The sequence below is a fragment of the Cyprinodon tularosa genome, unplaced genomic scaffold (assembly GCF_016077235.1).
Source record: "Cyprinodon tularosa strain WSP-4 unplaced genomic scaffold, ASM1607723v1 ctg35, whole genome shotgun sequence".
Classification (NCBI taxonomy): Eukaryota; Metazoa; Chordata; class Actinopteri; order Cyprinodontiformes; family Cyprinodontidae; genus Cyprinodon; species Cyprinodon tularosa.
The window spans coordinates 1,513,027-1,535,780 of record NW_024039063.1 but is presented as its reverse complement, the minus strand read 5'-3'; the positions used below and the strand labels follow the sequence as shown (position 1 = coordinate 1,535,780).

The following is a 22,754-nucleotide window of genomic DNA, read 5'->3' as shown; positions in this document are numbered from 1 at the left end:
TTTGTATGATTCGAAATGAGAAAACATCTGTCAAGATGCTGGGGTCCCTTCAAACAATGTTTACAAAATCTCTGCATGTATGGAAGGTTATATTTGTCATAATTGAAATTCATGCTTCCTGCTGGACTGGAACACAAACATCACAGTAGACTGGACATTTAACACCAACATATAATGGAGAACATCATATTTCTTTCTAATGAGGTGATTAAGGAGTAATGAGCTCCCTAATTTGGGAGATGTATTTATTTTTTAAGATTGTCTGTAAGGCTGTAGTAGCCTTGATTTTCTTATTTTTTAAAGTAGGCAGACCGGAAAGGGGATCAGAGAGAGTTGGACGACAGGCCGCATCAGTCGCATCGAAGAACCAAAGCCTCTAAACATGGGGTCGAGCGAATAATCCCTGCACCCCCATACCCTGGGAACTTTATTGCACATGTAGAAGTGCTGCACATCAGCTTTTAGCAAATCTACGGCCAATTTAGTTAAAATATACTATAAAATATATGCTAAAACCAGAAAATATTCAAGGAACAACAGCAAAGCTTTATAACTTAAATAATATTAAGTATTAAGTAATTAATATTGCTGGTATAACTAATGCCATTTCCATGCTGACTGCTGATTTACACAACATTAAGAATGTTACTGAGCAATGTATAGTGGGGGGGCATCTAAATGAACCTAGATATGAACACTTAAACAAGAACAGCTGGAACTTACAGGTTTCTCAGGTGTATGAGTGATTAAGCAGGTAAAGTGTTCAATAAAAGTCTCCTCAGCCATTACGTTGATGTCAGCGAAACATCATTTTAGTGCAACTGTGACAACTCTAAGACTTGGTTTATGCCCTGCGAGGCCTGCAAGGTCAAATTACGTGGAAGGATCAGGACAGAAAACATGGAAAGCGAGCAGCAACTCCTGCTGGAGAGGGTTTGCAAATGTAAACATCATTATTGTGGAAAAACTCCAGGAAAGAAATTAATGCCACTATTGAGTTGCTTGAAGTTTCATGCGTTCATTCACAAGAGTAGAGTTAGAACTATTTCAATAACAACACACAGACATATCAGGAGACATGAGGAAGCATCTGCTAAGCAGAAATACATACGAGGTTAGGGGCAAGATGGGCAATAGCCAGTGAGTCAGTTTCGGAAAAGGTTTTGCACAAAATATGTAAGAGAAAGCTCAGCTTACGCAGGACAAAAACATCCCTGTCTCACAGGGCTGTGGCACAACCAAAAAAAAAAAAAAAAAGTAAAGACAGGTGTTTCCTTTTTTAGGCCAGAAATGTAAAAACAACCTCTGTAAATATGACACATCAGGAGGCATGGATGCTGTGTAGGATTTGGCCGTCTAAGAGGAAAAGCAGATGTCAGGGAAAAAAGGGAGAAGGCATCCTCTTCATCACAGGAGTGGGGGAAAAAATGCATAAAAAAAATAACACAAACAAACATCCAGGAATGTGTGAAAGGTACTTTTGATGCACAGCCCTGGTTTCCAGTAAGAGGATGCTGCCAACACTGCTATGTTTAGTTAACTACAAAAACTTCTTTCTCGACCCGTGCTGATATTTCACACAGTCGTTCAACAACAACATGCAGTCATGCCCTTTGTGGTAAATCCACTCCCAGAAGCTGTTACCTCCACTGTCCATGACTCCATTAAATCAACAGTGCAAGGCTAATTAAGAGTTTTCTTTAAAGAAAGCAGTTTTCAAAAGGATTTGGCCTGCATTGGAACTGAAACACTTTGTTTGGGCTGAGATGTCAGCTTTAAATTAGAAAGGCGAATCAGTGGCCAAGCCTGTTTATGTAACTGCATCAAGTTAATGTAAAGTAATTCCCATGACATGCATCCTAATCCTGATCATTCATATTCATTAACAAACATCTTGGTGTTATGCAACATCTTGCTGATGGAAATTCAGATGGGATAGGAAGACTCTAAGCATCCAAAGTGAAAAGTGGGAGATGATGATTTATACCAGTCACTGATTCACTTGTCCAGACAAAGGCTAAACATTCCTTCCAGACTTGCTGTCCCACAATGATAGAAAGAAAGCTAATAGCTATTAGAAATCGTTTATAAAATTCACTTCTTAAATAAATCCAACTCATCAGTAAAAAAAAAAACAACTGGTGGTGACTCATCAGTACAGATTCATATTGGAGAACAAAGGAGCTCTTACGTTAAACTCCAGCTGACCTAAGGTTGAACTCAGGTTAAGTAGTATTTCATACATTGCATACAAGACAAATGCTTTGTCTTGACTGTCTGAGAGTGTTTGAAATGTTTCCCATTTAAGATTACTGGATTCCCAGCATTAGATGATGATGTCATGGTTTTGTAAGCATCTAAGGTCAATTTCAAAATTGTGTTTAGATAGAGCCATGCCTTTAGATGCATTATTAGGCAAAATCCCTAAACATAAGATTTTATGAGACATGATAGAAAAATAAAACATTGGAGAAGAATTGCTAACCTCCAAAAGGCTGGTTCACCATGGGATCCAGTTTGTATAGACCAGAAGGTGTCGTATTAAATGGTTACTTGAGAAAATATATGTGGTGTGTTCATTTAGATTGATCTGACAGCTGTAAACAGGAGAGTGTAAGAAAGAAATTTATCTCAATGCAAAGCTACAAATAGCCTTTGAATTTAGGAATTACAACCAGCATTAATGCTTTGTTTATGTACCTACTCAAATTAATTTTATTTTAATTTTTTCCTTACAGTATTTATACAACTTTTTTAAGCACCTACTTACTGGATTCAAACAAAGTCAGCCTAAGCAAGAACAAAAAAAAAAAAAAAAAAACACTTTAAAGACCTGCAACAGTGGCAGAGCATATTTCAAGCTTTTAGGAAAATGTTAATACTGACATCTACACTGCAGTCCAACGATGAGGTGCAGACATTTTTGTGATTGGTGGCTGATGAAAAAATACAAAGGAATCTAGAAGATGGATTGTGGTACATACAAATTATGGCTGGTTTACTTTTTAGGGGAGCTTGCTCTCATTACTCCACCCACATGTAGGTGGGGGTATACTGTCCCCCAGGAGGTTCTAATGGAAAAGACCAATTTGTGAAGACAGAGATAGTAAAGTAAAATTAATTAGGAGGTCCAGCTCATAGTTCTTACTTGGCCTGGAATGGATTTGTCCATCTCTAGTTTAATATCTAAAAAACTTAGACTTCAAACTATAATTTGATCAGTTTGGATAAAAAAAAAAATTATTCAAAACAAACTTTGAGGCATGAAAATGTATTTTTGTGCAAAAAGGACAACAATATAAACAAACAAAACACATGATATATCATCAGTTAAATTCTGACTAGATCATTCTGCACTGATTAAATTTTTTTTAAAGCACTTGTGACTTGTAAAACCTTTACTTGTGGAGCAAAAAAAAAAGGGGGGGAAAATCTTAACCTTCATAAAAACAACACAAAAAGTCGCATTTTGTCCTTATGAACTATGGCATATTGCCTAGGCTGGTGAGCTAAACGTATCACTGAACCGTTTTAAGTACGCCAAGTTGATTAACTATGATCAAACACTCCATTTGAATTGCGGTTCCTTAAATTGGTGCTGATTATAATCTGGTGCCTTTTATAAGAGATGAAAGATTATGACTCCTGACTGGGGAATGATAAAAACAACAAAAGCAGAAATGTTTTGATATTGTCTATAATGAAACGTACCTTTACTTGATTAACTTCCAGTATATAAAATGCTATCCTTTAGTATTGTTGTTTCTGTTATGAATCATGCTTTGTTTTAAGTTTGACAGCCTGTCGAATGTATGTCAGGCCTTTAACATATTAGTGTATTTATTTGGCTTGACAAAACTGCACAAACTAACAAAAATATTTACAAGGTTTTTTTTTTTTAGGCCAAATGCACTTTTATACCTCTTATATTTAAGGATTAAATAAGGATTCAATCTTTACCAAGCAAAACATGATAACATGCGTCATAAAATTTGTGGCTGTGTAAAAAAGAAAAAAATAAATAAATCGACTGGCGACCTTTCTAGGGTGTACCCCACCTCTCATCCATTGAAAGCTGGAGATGGGCACCAGCAACCTAAGCGTGACAGAAATTAGATGGATGCATTTTTCAATTCTGAATTGATTCTTATATTAACTCCAGAATAATTGGTTCATATAACCAAATATCAATTAAAAAAGCATTGTCCTTTGTCCTTACATCTGCAGTTAACTATCATTGCTTTATTGCCTTCTTAATGTTAATATATTACTAGTATTTATATGTTGCATAACTATAAACCATGTGTAAAAATGTCAGCAATACCAATATCCAATTTAAGATCTGACTAAATAGGAATGAATCCAAAAAAATAGGTTCCAAATCTTCTGAATTAATCCATCGAACTTTGAAATTTGAATAAAAACCGAACCCTAACAGTAAAATAACCTAAAACTATTTATCACAGCTTTATAGTATAATCATAAGATTTAATAAAAGATGTGAAATGATCTAAATTTGTTCTTCAAAAAAAGGGAAGAACTAAAGTGCTACTAGCTGTGTGCAATAACAGGATAATGGAGCAGCTAAAGAAAATGATCGACTCCCAAACACTTTTTTCTGGCATCTCAACAAAAAAAGGACTTTAAAACAGAATGGAAAATTTAAGCGGTTTTGAAACACTTAAATTTCAAAAACTTGCTGTGTCTCAATCCAGGATATTTACTCATGCCAGTACATGTCTAGCTAGTGGGATTTTCCTTTATCTCCAGACTGAACTGCTGTGTGAGAATTGTAATGACGAACCACTTCTTCTCAATTCAGGTATATCTTAAATAAAAGTACTGTTTAATAACCTCCTTAATCTTTAGTATATTGTTTTACCAGCTTACTTCATATTATTGTCAGTTAACAGACTTGTTCCGGCATCAACTCTTAAGAAAATAAACTGATTTTTTCAGTATTAGTGAGAATTAGTTAAGTAATGTCTACCATATTTCAATTAGTTTACATACTGACTTAATGCTCTCTCTTTGCTATTAAGTGACCTGTTTTTTTTTTATCCCTTTAATATATACTTTGATGACCTCAAAGTTCTTATGTATGTTGAAATTCAATGAAAAACATGACTGGATCTGTGCAGCAGATTAAACATTGAATTAGAAATATTCTCAAATGCTGACAGTCAAATAATTATCGATTATATATGGTTACCTTGATTTTTGCACCTAAACCTTGACAACAAACAATGTTGCTCATTCCTGCACAATGTCATAAATCCTTTCAAAACTGATTTCTTCAAAATAAGGACTTCACTGTGCTCTAAAGGCCTCAACAGCACATAGATCCGCATCCACTATAGTGTTTTGACAACGTGGTGGAAAAAGAGCATTTAACAGGAAACTTTCAACATAATCTATGTCACAAGAGTTAAGGCGCTTGGTGTATTTTGTGCTTGCATCCTTTTTGTGGGGAAAAATAAAACGGTATTTTTATACCAGCAGAATTTCATTAACCCAATTAAAAATACTTCAAACTGCAGCAGTATTTAAAGGGGAAATACATCAGTTTTCTCTGGAAATATAAGTGTGGCATTTATGTAATAGGTCTGACATAATTTAATAAGAAAATGAGCAACTTTTCTTTGTAAAGACCAGCTTGTAATGACTGTTATTATATGGGTAACAATTTAAAGGAGCAGCACAACAGGGAAATGTTGTTCTAAAGTGTTAAGTAAAACTTGACACCCTGAGATAAGCCTTGGCAAATATCAACTCTCATCTTTCAGTCATGTCTGTAACCATGCAGTCATAAAATACGATTTATAACCTGGAAGTAAGGTGCAGCTCATCCCATTGGTGCAAAAAAAAAAAAAAGGAATCAAGTATCTGTAAAAATGGGATGGAAAGGTTTCATTTGTTTCATTTAGGCCAGAAGGTGATTGCAGTTAACATTTTATGATCATCAGTCACTCTGTGACAACACGGAAAATGGAAAGCAGCTCAATAAACTAACAGTGAGGGAGGTAAAAGGGTGTCATAACTACCCGATCTCCTAAAAATAGCATAAAACCAACCAGAGTTGGAAGAAAACCTGAAAAAAAGCTGTTTAGATTTGGAGACAATCAAGTAAGGTAGGTTTAGGATAAAAATGAAGCTTAAACATCCTGCTATCAAACCAAATATGGTAAGTAGAAAAAAAATTATCCTGAGAGGTCGTTCTTGCCAAAGCTCTGCGTAAGTTTGCTGGAATTTACAAGCAGTGATATCATGACCATAAACTGCACATTTTGATTTTAAGCATACCGAGCTAATCACTCAAGATTAGTAAGATTGATCGAATGGTCAGTGCAGTTACACGAACAGGGTGTGAGATGACTGATCCGATTCTCACCCACTTTCTGAGGATTACTTAACAGATCCGGAAATGGGGGAAAAAAAAAAAAAAAAAAAAAGATGGAAACCTGAAAATAAATAACCTGAATGCAAATGCGGAGGGGGAAAAAAGCCTTTCACTGTATGATTGGTATTCTGTAGGATACAAAAAAGTATGAATAAATGTCTCTCACCTCACAGAGTTAGCCTTTCTCCCCTCTGCTTTCATGAAAACCTTTACATCATCAAATGGATGATGGGAATACATCTTCAACCTGAAACAGAATTTATAACAATGCAGGAAATTTTAACATGAACAAATTTAACGATGTGAACCCTTTCAGACAGACAGACGATTAAAAAAGTAGAATTAAAAGAGTAAAAAAGAAAATGAGAATATAGCTTAGGCTGATAGAAGCTGTTTCAGGTGGCGACATAAAAAGAAAAACAACACAAAGAGTTCACTGTATGAGAAAAGCCTAAACACGCACCGTTACCCTGACCGATACATCCAAGGCCAAAAATCCAGCTTCTAAATGAGGGAATTTCCCTCCTTAAGAGGTTTATACTCACTAGAAGCCACTACGTGTAATTTAACCTCAGTTTGCCATAGAGAACATTTTTGATTCTGTTTTCTGCTGCTCTCTATCATTTGCTTCGTCAGAGATTATATTAACCAGGGGCCTCCTGTATAAAACACGTCTGTGCACAAAGAATCCTGCTCCTTCATGAATCCTGACAAATGAGAGATTGAGTTTTGTGTTTCTTCATCGTCAGCCGTAGTTTTTAATATAAATCTCTCATCATTTAAATTTTTTCCAATGATTTTTTTTTTTTTTTTTAAATGCTGAATCCTGACCATTAGTCTCAGCTGAGGCAAGTAAGGCCTGGGGACGTTTGTCAATTCACAAGAACGCAAATATGGACTCATCAAAAGAGCTTTTATCCAAATAAAACAGAAAAATGTCCATCAGAGCCAGGGGTACTTCACACACGGCTATGCTGAGAGAAGGCTGCTGCAGACAGGCTAAGCTTGGCCCTGGCTGCGGTTAGCCTCAGAGGTCTGCTGGTTGCCACCACCCTCTTAACTTTTGAAAATTTTTTTAATTAATGTTCTCACCTCAAATGATCTTAAAATGTACTTTTATAGAACAACGGAGAGAACTTCTAACTTAATACTCTGTGAGTGCTCCTCTGCAAGGTGCTGCTGCCGTGGTGCATTCTGGGACAGCTTTCAATCTTCAGAACAGACTAGTCTGCTCTGATGCTTACTAGGTAAAGAGGGAGGGGCAAGAATAACATCCGGGGACTTTGTCCTTTCTCTGTCTTGTGTTCTTGTGAATTGGAACAGTGCTCGGGGTGAAGCTGAGGATGTTTCACGAGCACACGAGGATGCCAAAGTACACACATTGAGAAAGAGCCCTAATGTGCTTTGGCATGGGCCGGTTGCCGGTTTTAAGGTATATCCCACTATGAAAAACTCAGTATCAGGTAGTGGCATTCTCGCAAGACGCCTGTGATCTGAAAACAGCTTCAAATTACAATAAAATGTGACTATGATTGTAGATGTTATGATGAAGATCAGCCTTCCATTCAACCTTTTTTCCCCCATTTTTTCTCTTTAGCAAGTAGAATTTAGCAGTTTTTCAAGGGAAGTCCTGCAACAATGGACTTTGGACAAGCTAGCATTTAAAAAAAAAACAAAATAGAGTAAAACATCTGCATGCTGTGGTTAGTGCAAAGAAAATTTTGAAGAAATTCAAAATCATAATATTGGTTTAAGATAAATCACAGTGTGCACTGTTTCAAATTCCTTTCCCAAGTGTTACACTCATAAAGCCTAAAATGCATGTAGCTATATGTTTTCCAGACTTTAATTAAGAAGATATACAGACTGAATATATTGTGGATAATATAAATAAAAAATAGACTGATGCTATGCAAATACAACAAGCTTAATTTTATTGGAAAAGGTAGAAACTCACTTTTGACGAACAACAGGATCAGACTCTGTGGGGTGAATATAAGCAGTCAAAATCTGGGTCAAGGTTTGACCGTCAGACACCCTAGAAGGAAAAAACATAAGGCAGAGAGAGAATGTGAGGTCAACAGCATCAAAATGAAATCAAAATACCATCATATGATAAACTGCAATTATGTTATTAGAATAATAATACATAACTCACCTCCTCTGACTGTACTCTGAGCTGCTCTGAGGGAATACAAGCTTCAGATGCCACAGGAATCGCTTTTCCCTAAAAAGGATGCAGAAAGGATCACTTTTTATTTAAAAAAGGACTCCTCTTAATGCCTGGTTTTCTGTAAACCATCTTTCCTTGTTCGTCTAAAAATCAAACACAAACATGCTTATCTGACCGCAGTATAAACAAATCATTCACCAATAATCTACCTAAATAATTACAAACTTCTTATTCTGTTTCAAACTTTTTATGGACTGAATAATGGGACACAAAACATGGTAATGATCATCACAGGGCATAGAGTTAGACAAAGCTAGTTTTTCAGGGTAGTGTGGCGTTTTTAATGAGCAATGTAAAGAAAAAGCCAAGACAATCTTAGTTAGTTGGCATCTTATTGGAATTAATTCAGAAGACATTAGAATGAAAAATGATTCTAAGCAGAATTACACTTTCCCCTCAATAAAAGAAAGACAACGTAGAAAAAAAAATCTAATCCCAACAAAATTCAGTGTCTACTCTTAGCCTTCGTCTTTATGCTCTCCTGTTATCCGACACACAGGATTTATAACAGCAGAATGTGAAGATGACAGAGGGCATATGTTAAAACATGGAGTGAACAACCTAAATGTTTCTGGTCCAAAAAGAACTTCGCTCTTGTTAAAAAAAAAAAAAAAAAAAAAAAAGGAATATCAAACCTTATAACAAATACTGAACATAACTACAAGGACTTTATTGACCAAAGCCACAGAGTTTCCTATATTTAAAGATGGAGCTGGCTCATTCACAATTTATTTTGTAAAGTATAAGGAGCGAGGCCTTGATGCATGAGATGGAGATCAAACAAAACCTCAGAAAAATGAAAAAGTATCATTGAAGGGCACACATGAGAGGGCTTGTTATTACGGCTTCTTTACTCCCTAAAACAGATTCAGGGCTTGAGGATTTCTTTTGATTCTATTAATTTAAATCTGCGGCTCCTTTTATTTATAGAAATAAGTTAAAGATGGTAAAAATCACGTCTTACTCTCATAGGATAAAAATAGTGAAACTTTCCTGGTAGCGGCCATAAATTCTCAAATCAAATTGTATCATTTGGTTGAAAGTGTTGACAAAAACATGCAGAGAAAAAAAATTCCAACATCTTTGGGACTTTAGGCCACAATCCACAGTATTGTGGATGTTCAGGTGTGTTTTTATATCCAAAAATCATTCTTTTATTTAAATGCAGGAACAAAATACTGATGAAATAATCTAGTTTTTAACTGGGGACTATAGTTGCACAGATCCTGTTTTTTTCCAATCCAATCCGATTCCGAACCTGGGCTGACCATATTGGCTGATATCAGATATTGATCCGATTCAACCGTTGAATGAGCATATATCAATCAGTGAAGGCTTTAGTCTTGACATAAACATTGTTAAAAGGGTAAGAAATTCTAAATTTATTTTACATTTATTAAGAAATAAGCAGCAAAAAGAAAGATAAACAGTTCCATGTTATCCATTGCACTGGATTGGATCTCTGATATCTGATAGCAAATCAGGGATCGATCCAGGTATCGGATTGGTGCCTCTCTACTGGGGATCAGACATGAATGATTTCAACTTGACTGAATGATCAGCGATCAGCTAGTACCAATCAGATCTGACATCAAAACAAAGTGTTATTACTGATAGAAGAAGATTGAAAGTTGTTGGATTTAGGAAATCTATGTTAATTTAATTGGTCTGTGCAGTGATGAGCGGCCATGTTGAAACAGAAAGGGCCCAAAGGGGCCAACCGATGGTTCATAGCAAGCAAGGCGCATAATATTTTCCAAAATATCTTGTTATAGATAAGAATCAAGAGTTCCTTTGACTGTAACCAATAGGGCCAATCCATACTCTTAAAAATCCTCTCCACATGATTATTATCTTCCTGGATCAACTTTGCAATTGACACCATGCATTCTGGAAAGTGCCAATGTCTGGTCTGCTGCCAAATATAGAGATCAATTAGCTTTACCAGGGTCTCCACTCCTCCAGAGTCCAGATATAATGCATGCCCTAATACCAATCGGCATCATTTTTAAAGAAAACGTATTTACGTTTTTGGGGCTGCTCAGTGGAGCAGTGGGTTGCACTGCTGCCTTGCAGCAAGAAGGTTCTGGGTTCGATTCCCTGCCCAGGGTCTTTCTGCATGGAGTTTGCATGTTCTCCCTGAGCATGCGTGGGTTCTCATCCCACAGTCCATGTCCACATGACTTGTCTAAATTCTCCTTAGGTGTGAGTGTGTGTGAATGGTTGTTTGTCCTTTTTGTCTCTGTGTAGCCCTGCGATGGACTGGCAACCTGTCCAGGGTGTACCCCGCCTCTCGCCCATTGCCTGCTGGAGATAGGCACCAGCACCCCTCGCAACCCCATTCGGGATAAGCGTGTCAGATGATGGATGGATGGATGGATTTGCCTTTTTTATTATCTATAAATAAAGAAATTAAATATTTCAGAGTCAATGATGTTGAGAATGAATTAAGTTAAACATTTTTGATAATTATGTCTATTTTTTTAAGTTCAAATGATTCATTTATTAAAAGATACCAATTAACAAGAATTTTCTCTTTTTAGATAAAGTGATTAACAGAAATAAAAAATAGTAATCGACAGATCAAAAGATTACTTAAATAATAACAGCTGCAGCCCCACTTCAGTCAGTCAGAGTGGGCATAAGGACTTGTTGTTGGTAATAAGAGATACAGCAGGAATTTTGGCAGTGTGAACGCAGACATGGGAGGGGAATGCTTTCTAATTCCAAGGTGATACCGCTTTAGTAGGTGAAACAACCATGTTTGCTTGGTTTCAGCAGAATTTCACCCTAGAGTGCATGTCTCCAGATGTTAATGTTTGTACATGCAAATACATAGAGAGGGCGGAGCAGCAGGTGTGATGAAACCATTATTCTGTCATTACTTCAAATGGAAACTATGTCTTTCCTTGGAAGAGGGATTTGCCCAAAGAGGCTTGCAATCTAATCAGGTAAGGCCACAATGCATACCTGGGTGAAACAGAAGCCCATAAAGTGAAGGTTTGCATTCAGAGGTCACACTGCTGAGTTCATCAACAGAATTTGAACTCTAAAGGAGTGTCAAGACAAACAGCTTTAGGCTATGAATAAGAAACAGGTCAATCATACAAGCAGGGAAGAAAAAAGACTTTTGCAAAAGCTATGAAAAGATTATGATGAAAGCCCTTTAATACTTAGCAATAAGCTGTCTGCTACCTACAATGGCCCAATTTAAGAACATTTTTGCTTTAAAGGGATTATTCATCAAACAGAAAGTTAGTCTTTTTGAATGAATTAGGATTGTAACAAGGCCAGGAAATGGTTTTAAGAGTGTAAACAAATACTATTAATGCAACACACATGCTGAAGTGAGCTTGATCTTTTTAAATCTTTTTAAATGCTTTGACTGAGCAACTTATTTCTGTAAATACTGTGTGTTTTGAGCTCATACACAGCAGCTTTTAAAAACCCAAAAGCGCCTTTCAACATGCCAGAGTTTTGTAATGTACAAAAAAGAGGCAAAGAAAATTCCTTTGAAATAATCTTAAACAACAAAAGTCAACTTGAAACGTTTTTCCTTGAAAAACTTAGAAGGAAGAACGGGATAATCTGATTCTTCAAAAAAATTTTAGGGATTCACCATTTTAGACTATTTACCCCTTCCTTTCTATCCGTCTTTAGTGTAATCCAGCCATCAGTGCTGGGAGAGACTTTCTGCTGCTTGCAAGGCTTTTAAATAGGGTGTTCTGGTTGCTCAAAGAGGAATGTTAAATCTTGGCTCATTGAAGTGCATTTAAGTGTTGATAACATGGTAACGACATTTGTTATTATTTTTTGTAGATCAAAATCTTATTACCGATGATCAATAATATTTTCAAGGGTGTGTGTATATATATATATATATATATATATATATATATATATATATATATATATATATATATATATATATATATATATATATATATAAAAACAGTAAACAAGTCTGATGTACCTGAACTAAATTTCTGTTGACCGACAGTTTTGAGGCAATCACTGAGATCTGCCATTTTTGTTATATTCAGGCATAACTTTTATTTCTATATTCTGGTTTAAATAACTCTGTGACAATTTATAGAAACACTCCCACAAAATTAGATGTTCAAGAAATTGATTTTCATTACTAAGCTCAGACCATTTCATTTAGACAAAACTTGAGAATCGATAGGAACAGGAATTACAAATATATTGTTGTTATAAAAAAATTATGAAATTATTGATAAGAAAAAGAAAATTAAATTAATGTTTACATTGTCAAAGGCCACTCCAAACAAATAGGTTTTTGATCTCAATTGAAAGCAGTGATCTCTGCTTTCAGTAATTTATAGACAAACAGGAGTGTTCTAAAGTTAAGTTGGGTATACAGGAAGTCAGTGTAACGACTTTAGAGCCGGAGAGATTGCACTACTTTATTAGTTCTAGTGAGGATGCATACACCTGAATTGTGGGTTTACTGCAACTGTCTGATGGTGCTGTGAAGACACTGTTGCTGTAATCAGTTCTTAAGCTGAATTCATGAATTGTTTTTTCAATAATCTGCTGAGACATTAGACCTTTATTTCCTGAGATTATTTTTAGGTGTTAGACGGCTGAAATTATTGCTATGTTTATGTGCCTGTGAAGGTTCAGGCTTGAGTCCATCAATAGACCCCAGATTTTGAGCCTGATTTGTGGTTTTTAGCTGTAATGACTAAAGTTGTGTGCTAAATTTTAAAATTCTCATCCTCTGGTTAAAAAAAAAATCATTATTTCAGTTTTGTTCTGATTAATATTGAGAAAGGTTTACCAAATCCCTGTATTGATTCCTTAATGCCCATTCCTGAATGGGTTTCACAGTCATCCAATCTAAAACACTTCAAAGTCAACAACAACACCAACAGAAAAACATTGTTTTTATCTTTTAATTCAACCCACTTAAGCATTCTTCCCTTTGTTTAGCAGAGCATGGACACATTCCTGCTTGAGTTAGACAGAGCACCATGCATACTGTAGTCAACAGGCCAATTATAATGGTAATGGTTTGCCATACTGATATGTGATGTGTTTCCAACAACAGCTAAGAGACTCTGCTCTGCATCAGCCTAGAAATACCAAAATGTAGCCCTGCCAGAGCTTAAAAACACTGTTTAAAGTCGAATTGAGTGTAATGTGCATTAGGGTGAACTGATGAATATTCATAGCGTGCCAATCTGGGGGAGAGATCTTTTTTTATGCTTTAATCAATTTGTGCAGTCATCCATCACATGGTGTAATTCATCCAGCACACAAGTAAAAAAAAAAAAAAAAAAACTTGTGATGAATGTCAAAACTAAACTAACCTAAAGCCCTCTTTCAAACTGCATTAATTGGTCTAATAGAGGTGCCAAAAAGGGTTTTGGATGTAATATTTTGCACGTGAGCCCAGACAGCATTCCCATTTCAAGGGATAATTACAAATCAGATATATTTTTTCTTTACTTGAGAGAAATGCCGAAACAGCACGATTTAGCATTAAACATGCTAACCTGCTTGCCAGTGAAGATATAAGATGCTTTCTGGTGAAGTCATTCTTCCCACATGTTGCGTTTCTGGCCTTGTATACAGTATTTCCATTGCAAATACAGGAGCCATGCCATGAAGTGAATGGCAGTAAGTGTTCCTTGGGCAAGAAATGTTCATTTAATGATGCAGTACATTTCAAATTGACTAGAGCGTTGGTGATAGTTTGACAAATTACACTGGCAATCAGACATAAGGTATGGCATAATGCTTAGAAAGGGCGCAATGGTTTGCAAAACGTTGCTTAAATCAGGATTTAGTGCTTTTTACTTTTTAAAAACTTGAAAAACAAGCCTATTTAACTAGTTTTTATCTCGATCTTCTTGTTCTTAGATCCATGATTATCATTTTAGCACGCAATGCATGTCTTAAGTATGCAGCAATAAATAAGTTTGTGACAGGACTTGGATGATTTTCTTCCTGACCTGGCCTGACTGAGCTTTTTGCAAAAAGCGAAAACACTATATCTGAATGCTTGTAAGTTGTAATAACAACACTCTTCAGTGTCGAAGTTGTTAGCAATGAAGAAAGTTTCAGATAAACATTTTGTTTATCTCGAACGAGTTTTGAAATGAAGAGGAAGAGAAACAGGTGCCAGGTCCCACAAATTTTTCTAAGGCGGAAGGTCTGCTGGTTTTTCGTGCTGCTTTTAAAGGGATACCAAACAAAAGGATGCTGAACAGATCAGGGGAGAGCCACCTTGTATTTTTTGGTTAAGCAATCCAATTATTTCTCACACAAACTTGTGTAGGAAATAATTGCAATTTTAAGGGGGATTCTTAAGGTAAGCTAAGGGTCCAAGCAACATCTTGGCATTAGATGTTCATACCGATTAGAGGTATTCGGATCAAGCCATGGTTTTTAAGCTATGATATCCTCAGTGGACCAACACCTGTGATGCCGCTTGTGTTTCAGATTTCCAGGTACACAAGAGAAAGGCAAGTATAAAGGTTCTAGCTTGGGATTTTAGTATGTATATAAGAAAATGCAATTGATTGCTTACATTTCTTTAATGCAATAACATGTTTCTAATTAAGAAACCGAAATGAATGCATAAAGTCTGAACACTTAAATAAATTTGGATATAAATATATTTCACATTAATAAATAAAGTGTACATTAGCAGTAAAAAGAAATAACACTTCAATGTAAAGTGTTCCACAAACACATATTCTAAATAAACTTTAGCAGTTACCTGAAGCTAGTATTTTGCTAAAGCTATATTTCTAAGATATTAACGCAAAACAAATGGCTGCATTAGCATTGATCAGTCATCTATCTGATCCAGTTAATTAGTTAGTATCAGAGATGATATCCCATCTGGGTATCGTAGTGATGCATCTCTACCACAGACAGGATCTTTTGAATGCTGTGATGATATTTCACTGTACATTTTTGTGTGCAAAAAGAAAGTTGGTGAACCATAATCTTTCTTCAAATGGAGCTCTTTTCTTTCACTACTAATAGCATGGTGGTGTTCAACACCTGTCAATAACTGGAAACAAAATAAGTTTCCTTCTGGCCCACAGCGCATAGTTAATTGAGCCTGATTTCCAATATGTAGGGAAATAATATGAGGCCCACAAAACCACAGCAGCTCATATTGCTAATTATCTCAAGTTATTATAGAAATATGCTTAGTTATTATCCACAGTTAGTGCTGCTGGAATGTGTTGTCGGGTCCACTAAGGCTGTCTATGAGGGAAAATCCCCAGCTATGCCAGGCTGAGTCAGAAAAAAAAATAATTCCAACCTAACACAACTACTCCCAATGTTCTGCCAAATGCTAGCGATTATATACTTACCCTCCAAAGGCTGGACTGGGAGCCAGTCTGTGACTTTTGTAAATCTTGGTATGGTTTATAAAACCTTTTTTGAAAGTTAGATGCTGGTAAAAAAAGTAAAATAAGAGCAGATGCATTGTCATCTTGTACTATTTAATAGGACACAAACTCACATATACACACACAATCGTGAGACATGAAAGCCCTACGGTCAGCTGTTTGTCAGTATCGATCTTCTTCTGGCAGCAAAAGCACGTAGCAGGAGTATGTCGCTAAACAGCTGCAGTCACACACATCCCACATCTGCTTCTTATATTATGTACTTTGTACATTCTCAAGCACATTCTCACATGATCCCAGGCTAATAATCGTCTACCTTTCTCTCCCAGACTGGATGTTCATTTGCTGGCCAGTGAATGAAAGCCTCTTGTGGAGAAGAAACTTCTGTCAGACACTGTACATTTAAGCAGACTAAACAAACAGCTGGGTACCAAAGCCTCCTCGGATTCCAGTTCAACAAAGGCATTAGGCATATTCTGTTTTCTGCTTGTGCAATTATGGCATCCTTACTCAGTTTCCAGGTGGCAAATCTTTTAAGAAAAACCAAAAACTTCACAATCATCCCATAATTACTTTCTACCACATTCATCAATTTGCTGAACATGGTAAAATATGGAGCAGATGGTGCTGGAACCTTCTGCTATATTCTGAAATAAAGCTTTTAAAGTCAAACTATTTAAATGAGAACAGTTAAATCATAAGTTGCTGGGAACAATTGTGGGACGTTACAAAGACAGAGAAAGATGGGAAAAGCTGAGGCAAAATGGTAAAACCTAATTAAGAAAGCTTTCACTATTTAGCATTGTGACTGTATTTTAGACTATAAAACATAAGAGGAAGTTCCATAAACGATATTTATGCCATTCTCCAAATAAGGGAGAATGGCAATTAGCCTCAATCGAAACATTAATAAGGCGTAGAAGGTTAGCAGGAGACAGTAACAGGACATCAGTATTAGGCCTGAGCAAAAAAATCAATTAAATGAATTAATTCAAAAAAAAATTTTTAGGGCAATTTGAGAAAAAAAGAAAAAAAATGTTTTGTAAATCACAATTTTGGCTCCCAGGAGCTTCTGTATCTGGAATATTATTCCCACGGTCCAGTTCGGCAAGCGACATCATGGCTACCGAGGAGAGTGGGAAGGTAGTCCTGAAAAAGGGAAAAAAAATCATCCCTAGGTTTGGGTTTGCTGCAACAGACGTGGAGCCAGAAACCCCACGCTGCAACAAGCCGTCGCACTTAAAGGCAGCAGCACCACAAACCTTTTTTCTGCATCTTAAACAGAGCCATCCAGCGGAATATGAAAATGCCAGTCTCTCCGGACAACCCCGTACAAACCAACTAACGATGCTATGAAACAGCCAACCATAGCCTAAACTTTTGCACAAAGCATCGCATATGAGAGGAAAAGAGCAGGGTGGAAAACAATCACTGAAGCGGTTGCTTTGCACATACCTAAAGACATGGTGCCAATATATACTGCGGAGAGAAGATGTGGTTTATTAATATGATTAAAACCTTGGACCAAATGTCAACCGGAAATGTTGGTAGAAGTTGGGGTAATTAACAAGATGGTTAGCTATAAGGATGGGACTTTTCTGATAGCAAGGCAAGGCAATTTTTTTGTATAGCACAATTAAGTACAAAGACAATGCAAAGTGCAACGGTTAAAAAAAATAAATGGCTTTATGTGGTGATTCTCACATCATGGAATGTTTTGATTATGAATATGCTGGATAAATTTTTATCTGTGGAGCCTTATGGACAAATAGAACATAATACGGCCTCGGGATCGCTTCAAAGGTACAACGTCGAAGCTTTATTTTTTTTAAATTCTGATTTAATACGCTGCTATATCTTTATTATTTGTACTTTGGTGCTCATAGTGTCCATAAAATGAACTTGGTGGTGGAATTGTGGAGAATCTAAGCTTTTTAAGGATGTATAGCATGTCTATATTGGTAAAAGTTCAACCGGTGTTATTTAGGTGTACTGCTGTGTTTAAAGTAAATATGTACAATGGAGTGCCAGCGATCAAGTGGAAGTTAATAAGTTGGGGGGAAATCTGGGATTTTATTTTTAGGCCATATTGCCCAGCCCTAATCAGTTTAACTGCTCAAACTAGGAATTAAAGTCAAAGTTAAGTGGCTGTTCCAACGGTTGCAGTTCCGAATTCTCCTGAGTGGTGCTTGACTTTACACAAGTGAATTCGATTGGTCGATTATCAAGGGGGCGGGATGTGTTGTGGCGTAAGGTTCGCAACCAAGTTTGGTTGTGGCCAGTGTCTCGGAAGCATCTTGCTAACCAGTTAGCCACTTAGAGCAAGTAGGTTTCCAATGGGAAATTACATTTGGACCAAGTAGCACAACGACACTGTCAAGTAACGCTATGGACAGCAAAAACATGCAAGAAGAGGAGAGTTTTGTGTAGGAGGTCGTGGATGAGTCTCCTCTGCCATACATTTTTTATTTAGAGGAGGAAAGCAGGGACGAAGTTGTTGTGGAAGAGGACGCCAGGGCGGCAGAAGCTTGGTTTGGTGTAGAAGGCTTACAGCTGTACATGTTTGAGTCCTTGCCTCGCAACGCTGTCAGTTCTGTTAGCTCTACGCCTGCCGAAGACACAGACGTCCATCCCCGTGAACACTGGGATGTAACTCAATGGTAAAGTAAATTGATTCTTATTTCTTATTTAACCGTTGTGTATATTGGCTGCAACATATGAATCAAGATGCTATGACCAAAAAGATTTGATTGACAGATGGCCATTGGTATATGATTTAGGTGTACAAGCTGACATATAACTAACTGGCCTGTATAAAATAACGGGGGGAAAAAACAAAACACAGATTTTAAGACAGTATTTTTTTTGGACATTTGGGACAATATCGTCTGATAAAGAGTACATTTATATACATGTTTAAGCCAAAATGATTTGAAATTTAAATATGACTTCTGTACAACTTTAAGAAATCTGTAATTGTCAACACAGTAGAAAGCCTCAGTCTTACCATATCATGACATATCTGGATCTGTTCATAAAAAATGCTGAAAGTGGAAATGAAACAGTTAACCAAACTAACTTAAATTACAAGACTGAGTCTTACTATTGTCAAAAATGGTATTACAAATGTGAAAAATATAAACGTAAAAGAAAAAACGCAGCATTGTTCATACATTTTTTGGCAAGGGTTCCATTATGTTGCAGTACTCCAAGCGGTGATGTCACAGGGTTTCTGGATGCAGTTGGATACATTGGAAATACCAGCGATACGTCACAGCTGTAAAACTCTTAAGAAATTTAACATGAGTGAAGACGAAGCTGAAAGCTTTTGAGCTAATTTGGCGTGGGACTCGAGCCCAAGTAAGGAGAGAAGAGACAGCTGTTGACCTCTTTTTTGTCACTATCCTGCCTGCCAGACAAGCCGCCTTACCTCTATCAGAGCGCAAGCGCAGACTGCTAGCATGTCACAGATTGCGGGTAAACAATGACATACGGATACAAAACAGTGGGATTTCTGACACCGGTGCACATGTGTTTTGGGCTGAGCTGGCTTGCAACAGTACCTGTTGTAGCTGCTGTTCACCAAAGCCCATTGTGATGGAGTCTATCTGCTTTGAGGAGGCCGACCTCGGGTACTGCACGGCGGCATTACCAATTTGGTTTGAACCTTTAGATTACTGTGCCGAGAGGTGGACATTCTGGAGGTGGTCATGCTGTCCCTGAAGGACCTCCGAGCAGAAACATTTTAGAAACCAGTAAACACATTGCAGTAATAAAGTTTGTGAGTCAGTGAGGGAGAGCACGAACCTTAGGATGACCTGACTGTCTGCATTGGAAACGAGGAATCACTGTAAGAAATAGACCATTTTTTTTAAAGGTTTGGATCTGCTGTGATAGCTTTCGCTAAGGGACCCTGTGTGTTTCCTGGACGGGGCTGCTAAAGGAGCTGGTTCCCTTTTTATCTCTGCTTCTTTCTATATGTCTGCTTCTATCTCCTTAAACCCCAGTTGGCCTCGGCAGATGGCCACTCACACTTAGCTTGATTCTGCTGAAAGTTTCTACCTGTTAAAGGGAAGTTATTCCTCTCCACTGTTACAACAAGTATGCTTGGTATGAGGATTTGCAGAGAGTCAATGTAATCAACGGATTTTCCTTAGATAGAAAATTTTAAAATCAATTTGACTGTATGATCTCTAAAGTGCCCTGAGATGACATGTATTGTGAATTGCCGCTATGTAATCAAACTGAATTGAATTGAGCTCCATAGAAATATCCATTCTAATGGCTGCTTTATGAGCTATAAAAAAAGTGAGTTATTAAGAGGCTCAAATGGGGATAAAGTTTGAGAACTTTTTTTTTGTTAGGGGCATGATTGATGATTAATACCTGCCAACATAACTTTAAATGGCTCTTATCTGTCTGCTCAATGTGTTTTTTTTGCCTGTCATTACAGCTGATTGTTGCTGATGACCCGCTGTCAGAGTGTGTTGGCCGGTCAGTAAAGCCCAGCTTATAGGCGGTGAACTTAAAAACACTCAGAGCAGCTTCAGGCTGAAGCCGGCTGTCCCTTGGACCGCCAGCTAGCCATACTCAAAGGTCTCCACAACTGGTGTTCTGTAGAGTAGCAGGGATAATCAGAACCTCAGCTCCAAAACTGCCTTTTCTCTCCTTAATACAGCTTGAGTCATAGGGGAAATGGGCTCAAAAGTTTGGTTAACCACTTAATTTGCACTTTAATTATCTACCTACTTCAATTAGATGAAGTAGTTAGGGCAAGATGCCATAAGACAAGTCTACTGATACAGAGCCTAGAGGTCCTGTTAGCCTACAGCAGTGTTAGGCTAGCCAAAGATGCAACTAATGAAAGCCAAGAGTTGTTTCACTCCAATAGAATTTCAGTGAACAACAAGATTGTGCAGCTTACAGCTTTCAGTCATTCTTTCTAATAGTGAACAGGTCCATAGCAGCTTAATTAATATGGAACCCTGGGCATCAATTTCAATATAAAATGTACCAAAAAAAAAGAAAAGAAGAAGAATATCTTTACTCTGAACATTATGATTAAAATATCATTAAGGAAATATAATGTCTTATCTATGATATGCTTCCTGGTGATTAGGGGTCACAGCTGTCCTTTACAGTGCAAACTAAGATGGCATAAAACCACCACAGACTAAAAACCTTCTTTTTAAGGAAACTAATTTGGTCAAAAAGATCAAGAACACTTAAAATAAGAAAATTATACCAACTAATAATATTAATGAGTGCTTAATTACACAACCTGACTTAGATTTTTAGACATTGAAAGATCAGCGTCTGTAAAAGCTCTCTGAGGGCAGTGTCGACGGCTTAACAACAGTGCCATCCTGTGGCTAAACAACACATGGATCTGGACTTCATCAGCGTGACTGAATACCTTAATGGTGCTGCAGCAATGTAATCTTTGTTATACGTTTAGTAGACTATCTGGTTCCTCTGTTATAAAATGACATCTGTAGAAAGTTCATTAAAAATATTATCTCATCTAAATACAGAAAAGATTTGGTTAAACATTAAAAACCCAAAGAGATAAAGTAGCATAGAGGATAGAGAGGGAGAGTCTTAAAAGTTTCCTGTTGTAATATTGGTTAAATTTATTAGTGATGCAACTAATAATCATTTTGCCATTTAATCCGATTAATCCGCCCAATATTTTTTTCAATGATTCGATTAATAATCAGATAGCAAACATTCCTTTAAGACTATTTTAGGCAGAATTTAAACCTGGTGATTTTTCAGGATAGAGCATATTGATGGACAAAATAAAAAAATATTTCATCTTTAATGCAAAATGTTGGAATTTTGGTATAATCACTGTTTATTGTGGGATCTTCTAACAGATTATGGCATGTTTTAGAATCTCTATATAGAAATTTACTAATTTAGCGGCAGATTATTTCAATAATCGATTAATCACAATGAATATGATTAATTGTTTCAGCGTTAATATGTATCTATGTGTCAGCTAAACTGACTATCAGTTTTTTTAATGACCGTTTTCCTCACTTGGTAAGAAAGAAGGTGGAGTTTTCTTTGCTCTTGGTGAAGGTGACAGGGAGAAACCTCAGGGTAATGTTCATCTTTCGAGCATGGGCGGCCAGCTTCTTTGCCTGTTCAACAGAGCATAAAATACATCGATATCATATCAGGAAAATAGTGCAACAAACAGACCAGAGTTTATGATACTTTCACTTACGTTTAGGTCATAGCAATATTTAACTGGCTGCAATCTAAACAGTCAGACAGCCATTTTTCTGCCACAGTTCCTACTAGAACGTAACATTTTGTGAGTTTGGACATCACAAGGGAGATTAAATTATTGCTACTCAGGCAACAACTGTGTAAACAGGAATAAGGTTGTCAGTTATGCCAACACAGGTTACAGTTTATGAGGAAAATCTACAACAACATCCCATAAACATTATTTAATGTTAATTTCAGTTCAGCATTTATTTGCCTCTGCACTGGGAAATAAAACACAGATGTTGCATGAAAAAAAGTTCCAGAAATTGTAAAATGGAAACCTTTAAACCTCCTAAACTAAAAACAAACGTTATGGGATGTTGTCTTTCTGCTCTGTAATACTTTTATTTTTTAACCAGACAGACTTTGGTGCAATCCCTGAAAAAGATCAAGTGAAACCTTTAGTTGTATTAACTTATATGACCATTTCAGATTTTAT

At 36.7% G+C, this 22,754-nt stretch overlaps 1 protein-coding gene and 1 long non-coding RNA gene across 3 annotated transcripts in view; both read right to left on the bottom strand.

Annotated features, from left to right (window-relative positions):
• znhit6 (zinc finger HIT-type containing 6) overlaps nucleotides 1-22,754 on the bottom strand; it is a 37,317-nt gene that overhangs the window by 5,700 nt on the left and 8,863 nt on the right. For both annotated transcript variants that reach the window (XM_038295014.1, XM_038295015.1), the window contains 4 exons: nucleotides 22,079-22,182; nucleotides 8,559-8,627; nucleotides 8,358-8,438; nucleotides 6,567-6,647 (listed from right to left, as the gene is read on the bottom strand). In XM_038295014.1, the coding sequence (XP_038150942.1) occupies nucleotides 6,567-6,647; nucleotides 8,358-8,438; nucleotides 8,559-8,627; nucleotides 22,079-22,182 (335 nt within the window). The remainder of the gene's footprint in view (nucleotides 1-6,566; nucleotides 6,648-8,357; nucleotides 8,439-8,558; nucleotides 8,628-22,078; nucleotides 22,183-22,754) is intronic.
• LOC119789852 lies at nucleotides 15,862-16,591 on the bottom strand. Its single transcript, XR_005281651.1, has 3 exons — nucleotides 16,147-16,591; nucleotides 15,995-16,077; nucleotides 15,862-15,914 (listed from the first exon to the last, which is right to left on the bottom strand). It is a non-coding gene; the product is annotated as an uncharacterized LOC119789852 (long non-coding RNA).